This window comes from Centruroides sculpturatus, unplaced genomic scaffold, assembly GCF_000671375.1.
Source record: "Centruroides sculpturatus isolate CEXI.00-Female unplaced genomic scaffold, Cexi_2.0 scaffold459, whole genome shotgun sequence".
NCBI classification, from domain to species: domain Eukaryota; kingdom Metazoa; phylum Arthropoda; class Arachnida; order Scorpiones; family Buthidae; genus Centruroides; species Centruroides sculpturatus.
In genome coordinates, this window is record NW_019384631.1 from 286961 (window position 1) to 293263 (window position 6303).

General features: G+C 28.1%; 2 protein-coding genes across 2 annotated transcripts; both read left to right on the plus strand.

The window, feature by feature from the left end:
* The first annotated feature begins 342 nt into the window (after window positions 1-342).
* Window positions 343-1620, plus strand: LOC111625773. The gene is made up of 2 exons (XM_023368995.1): window positions 343-491; window positions 784-1620. Exons 1-2 carry the CDS (start codon window positions 343-345, stop codon window positions 1466-1468), a joined length of 834 nt encoding a protein of 277 aa, XP_023224763.1. The 3' UTR covers window positions 1469-1620.
* A 7-nt stretch (window positions 1621-1627) lies between these two features.
* On the plus strand, window positions 1628-3032 carry LOC111625751 (the record flags this gene model as incomplete). The annotated part of the gene is given in 2 exon segments (XM_023368978.1): window positions 1628-2656; window positions 2822-3032. Coding segments are annotated over 2 exon segments (1170 nt in total), but the record flags the coding sequence as incomplete, so codon positions are not given.
* Between the last annotated feature and the right edge of the window lie 3271 nt (window positions 3033-6303).

Sequence of the window (6303 nt, forward strand, 5' to 3'; positions counted from 1 at the left end):
CTTGTGTCAGATGCTATTCCAACTATCTTTCCAAATTTGCCAAAATATTTATCCTATGTACCAAAAAAACGACCACCTCCAAAAGAACGTAATATTAAACCAACAAAAAAACGTAAATAAAGTCATGAAGAGTCTATCAGATCAGTAGATGATGTTGAGTCTCACATAGTAGAAAAGCCATTCTTTGAACACTTTCATGAAGTGAATTTACCATCTATGTATTGGTCTAAAGTATTGTTTCAAAATTCTGCTAAGATTGTTATTTTTGCAACTTGGAATTTAAAAACTGAAAACAATATTTTAACTTCAAAGTTTCGATGTATGGACTTAAAAGCTTGCTTGATGGATCCAGGTAAATTTGTCATCGTCAAAGAAGATGCCGAGGGTTTAATTTCTTGTACTGTAATTGTTGGAAGAACTATTTTAAAACACTATAATCTTTTAGAATCAATTACTACTTTAGAGAACATATTACAGGAAACAGATAAAATGTATGAATGTCAGGTAATTAACCAAATCACTGAATTTAATGGACTGGTACATATGGTTCCAAAAAGCATTTTGACTAAAAATTCTTTCATTTTTAAAAGTCAAAAATGTTCAGGTGTTGCAAATCAATCCTTAATAAAACTGTTTATCGTGTAAATATGTAAGAAAAACTCTACTGGATAAAATATCAAAAACCAAGAAGAAGAAAAAAACAAATCAGTCAAATCAACAGAAAATAAATTCAAAGCCTCTACAAGAAGAATAAAAATTTTAATGAAAAAAACACCAAAATTTGAATCAAGAAATTAAAGAACAAAATAAACAAATATCATCATTTACTTGTTCACTTAGCAGTAAGCTTGAATATCTACCTTTAAAACAACAGTTAGCTATTATTAAGGAATGTCTAAGGTCTTCTGAACGAAAAAGTACTAAAGGAATGATGTATGATGAACAGTGGCTGCTAGAATGCATCACTATGAGAATGAAGAGTCCACGTTTATACAAACACATGCGCATAAATAAAATACTAGTTTTACCAAGCAAAACTTGTATTAAACATTATTTAAAAACTTTTAAGGCTGGTTTTGGATTTATTGAAAAAGTATTATTTGCTCTTAAAGAAAAAGCACAATATTTAAATTCATATAGTAAGCTTAGAAATCTCCTATTTGATGAGATCAAATTATCTGAAAGCTTACAAATTAAACAAAATGGCTATATTCAGGGATTTGTTAATTTTAAATCTTTTACAACAAAAGAAATGAAAGAACAGATGTGTGATCATTGTCTTATACTATTATTTCAGCCTTTTGTAGGAGATTGGGTTCAAATTGTAGAAGTATTTGGAACACGTAAAAATGTTAAAGGAAATATATTAGCAAAACTTTTAATAGAAGCTATTATTCAAATAGAAAAAGTAGGTTTATATGTTGATTCTGTTACAGGAGATGGAGCAACATGGAATAGATCTATGTGAAAAGAATTTCGTATTGGTGTTAATAATAATGTGATACAATACAGAATAATTCACCCCTATGATGAATTCAGATTTTTGCATTTTATTTCAGATTTTCCTCATCTTATAAAATGCTTAAGAAACTGTTTTCTTAAAATTAGCATATTCAATACTCCAGATGGTAAAATTAATTTAGACTTTCTTAAAATGGCTTGGAAGGAAGATCATAAGACTTGTATCATTAAGAGCCATGCCAAAAATATTTAAAGTTCATTTCTTTCCTGATAATTTTGAAAAGATGCGTGTGAGTTATGCCTTTCAGTTATTTAACACTGAAATATTAAAAGGTCTCTCTCTGTACAAAGATACCCTTGCACAATATGGTGATTCACAACCAACAGTTAACTTTATTGCACGCATTGGAAAATTAATTAGAATAATCACATCACGTGCATATAAAGATGCATTATATAATAATTCAAAAGTAGTTAAATTTTTCAAAGATCTTTTGGATTTTCTTAAAAAATAGAATTTTTCAAAGATCTTTTGAATTTTCTTTTTAAAATGGGAAGCTCTTTGTGAACCAAAAGGTTTTGGATGTATAAGCAAAAGTACATCAGGTGGATTAATAATCACAGTGAAAAGTACTTTGTCTATTTTAGAATATCTATCAAGAGAATTAGGATATAAATATTTGATGACAGCAAGATTAAGTCAAGATAAGTTGGAAAATCTCTTTAGTATCATTAGACAATCCAAGGGTTGTAATGACCATCCTAATCCTGATGAATTTTTAACTATTGTGGAATGTTTGAGTTTTTACAATTTAGCTAAAACACCAAGAAATGGCAATACTTTGCCCAATATTATTAGCTCTTTAAAATGTCCAAAACTGCAATTTATGAAGAATGATCAGTCCAGAGTTTTTAGAATTGATAATTTTCTTGAAACCAAAAAATTATTAAAGACTAATGAATATTTAAAATGTGAGAAACTAGAACATTCAGATATTATTCATCAACACAGTAATTTGCAATTCATTTATTATATTTCTGGATATGTGGTAAAAAAGGTTTTACCAAAAACATTCTGCATTAATTGTAAAAAGTGTCTTGATGCAAAATCTATTAATGCAATTAATATACATCCAGAATGTGTAAGATTTACAAAGGAGTTTGATAAAAGAGGATTGATATATCCTTCAATGCAGGGGCGCCGCTAGCTGTTTGAACGCCCGTGTGCAATACCTATTATGCCGCCCCCTGTTTAACTACGACTACCTATGCTGAGCTTGCCAGAAAGGCTCTTTGCCACCCCCTGGACGTACGGCCCCCGTGCGGTGCACGCCCGCTTAGGCAAGCCTGCTTCAATGCCACTATTTTATCTTATATGTGATATCAAAAATTCATTTACAGAGTGTTTTAGTTTCAACAAATTACATGAAGAGAGTATACTCGATAATTTATCTAATTTAAAAAATAAAAAGACAAGATATGTAGGTTGTGATATTCATAAACTTGCTTTAACTGAAGAAATTGTAAAATTTTATTTTATAACGAGAATGCGTTTTTATTTGAAACAAATACATAAATGTCAGGAAGAAAAAAACAATAATATTTAAAAATAAGACATAGAAAATAAATTCATTATAAAAATTTTAGTCAGAAATAAATATGTTTTCATGTTAATGTGTGTATCAAGTTTTTTAATCCATTACAATTATAATAATACTGAGTTAATATTCATTTATTAACATATTACTAATTATAAAGTTAACGTTTTATGAATTCGACAGTTAAAATATTGCTATAAAGATGAAACTCTGACATAATTTAAGTGCAAGATAATTTAGAACTTCTATAAAAATAACTTCAATTATATTAAATATAAAACTTATTTTAAATACATGAAAATGGTAATTTTAACATTTCAGAAACGTGTTATTTTACAAACCCAAATTTGTGAAGTATATAAAGTTAACATAAAATCACTGTCTTTGTACAAGTTATATATTTTAATGTAAAATTAAAACTCTGTTTTTTCTTCAATTTTTTAATTTCCTCATAAAAAAATTCTAACTTTTCTATAATTCTTCGAACGTAATTTAACTATAACCAATTTTACTTACTACGTATCAATTCTCATTTCTACTACTAAAGTAAATATTTGAATACAAGAAACTGACTTGTCAAAGTGATTAACTATAAAAGGGAATAAATAATTTGTGTGCTGACTCACAAATTAAATAATAATCATCTATTCTGATATTCTTATAACATAGGATGGCAACAAACCCTTCGCAGGCCAATGACTGTTTTCTGGCAGATTCACCTTAAAAAAATAAATATCCAACATTTTTTATCAAATTTCCAAAAATTAAGCATATGTGAAGTTTTGGTTATTTATAAACGTATCTGTTTTGAGTAGTGTTCAAATCGAAATATCTTATATGTAAATTATATTATTTTACTTACATTCATTGTTAGACTAAAAACATCATCTATGAACCGCCATTGATATAAAAACCTATTACAAATAAATTCCCATTCACAATTATTTTTATTTTAACATTATAAATACATAAATACCTATGGATACTTTCCATAAATATTTCTCCTGTTTAACAGTGTTAAGTAAATATTTAAAATGTATGTCATGTCATTTTAGAATCACAAAACACATTCCCTATCTCACGATGACACCACTGCTTTCAATCAAATATAACAACATACAGAATTTTGTTTCAATTAAGATGGCAGAACCAAGAAATTATTCCATCAGTCATAAGTTTGCAGAGAAAGTGCAAAAATATTATGTAATTTTGATCTGGTGACTCTACAGTTTCAATAAAAAGACTTCCGAAATGTTAACATAAAAACTTCAATGAAGAAATTTAAATGAATTTCTCAACAAACAGAAATACTTTTATAATGGATAGAATTCAATCGGAAATATACAACACCAGGTTAAAATAAACAATAAACAACGTACCAGGAACCTGTTGCCGGTGTGCTTCTCAATAAACAGAGCCTTACGAATGTTTTCGAACTTGACAGTTCTTCTTCAATTGCATTAACAGAAAAGACGAAATCACCCTATCAACTGCATGGCAGGTGCTCGTAAATAAGAACTTACGATAATTTACAACCGGCGGCAAAGGGACGCATGCGTGAATGACGACATGGATCCATGCGATAGAATTCTTAATGGTATTCTAATATGAATTGAATTTGAATTGCATTCGATTAACAGTCGTATGTTACCTGAAAAAGAACTGTCAACTTTCAAAATGTTCGTAACGCTCTGTTTACCGAGAAGCACACCGGCAACAGGTTCCTGGTACGTTGTTTATTGTTTAATAAATAGAATTACTCATCATTATAAAATTAACATGGCAATACAAAATATTTCCTTCAATTCTTTTTCAAACTGTTAAAAACTGATTTCATGAACACTATTTTCAATATATTCAAAATCTAATTCATGTAATTTAAATATGCATTTTAATGGAAAAATTAACATACTAATTTTATACAAATAGAAACACCTAACGGTAAAGTAGTAATATTGAAAACTTTAATAATTTTCTAAAAAAGATAAAAAAATCTATAATGTTTAGCAGAACAAAAACAGCTTATGTGACTGAATGTAAGAGACAAGTAAAAAATATAATATGTTAATATGTTTACTTATAAAATATAAGTAAACATATTAAAATCCAAAATGTGACGCTTCCTGTGGTTCCGACTTTTAAGTATCTAGAGGCCTTTGTCAAGATAGGGTAAGGTTTGAACTTGGAAGTGCAACATAGAATTCAATGTGGATGGCTGAACTGGAAGTTATTGAGCAGTGTGTTATGTGACAAGAATGTTAGCAGTAAACTGAAAAATAAATTACACGAATCAGTTGTTATACCTGCAATGTTGTATAAGGCTGAGACATGGGCAATCAAAAAAACCCAAGAAAAAAAAATGGAGGTGGCAAGGAGGCAAAGATAAGAATTTTGACATGGATGTGTGGAGTGTCAAGGAAAAATAGAATATGGAACAAGTTTATTAGAGGTTCTGTTCAGGTGGGTCTCTTGAGCAGGAAGATGCAAAAATGCAAGTTGAAGTGGTTTGGCCACGTAGTGGGTAGTAATGAACATTATGTTGGAAAGAAGGTCAATAAACTAATAGTGATAAAAAAAGAAAAAAGAGAAAGACCAATGCTGCATTAAAAAGATAAGGTCGATGAAGACTTGAATCAGAGGGGACTTAAAAATTAAGATGCCCTTGATAGGAACAAATGGAATAAACATATTAGAAAATAAAATCCCCACCCAATATAAACATGGAAAAAGATAAAGAAAAAAGAAAGAATAGAAAAATATTTTAATAAAAATACTTAATGTTTTCATGTAGTGATTTACGTCAGAGTCCAATATTCATAATTACATTCACAGTTTTCTAGTTTGAATTTTTATACTTATATCTAAATTCATTTTACTGATATCCATTCTCAGAAATAAAATACTGTATGGAATAGATACTCTATTAATTATGAACACTTATTTCCAATAAATTCTCATTATAAATTATTTAAATGTTTATTATTATAATATAAATACCTATAACTGCTTTCCATTCACATTTATATTTTTTAATGTTACGTAAACAATTACTGAGATGCATTTTACCTGAAATAAAAAACTGATTTCAAATTCTATATAACTTATAACTTCTAAATATATNATCAATTCTTAAGATTTTTGTATTCTTATACACAAGTATCTAGATACTCTAATAGACATGAACAATTATTTCCAATAAATTCTCATTATAAATTATTTAAATGTTTATTATTATAATATAAAT

Bases quoted from the DNA above. Each gene is read 5' to 3' on its own strand.
- LOC111625773 (XM_023368995.1), top strand. From the start codon at position 343: ATGGATCCAGGTAAATTTGTCATCGTCAAAGAAGATGCCGAGGGTTTA. The intron at 492-783 runs GTATGAATGTCA...ACACCAAAATTT, and splicing joins TTACAGGAAACAGATAAAAT to GAATCAAGAAATTAAAGAAC.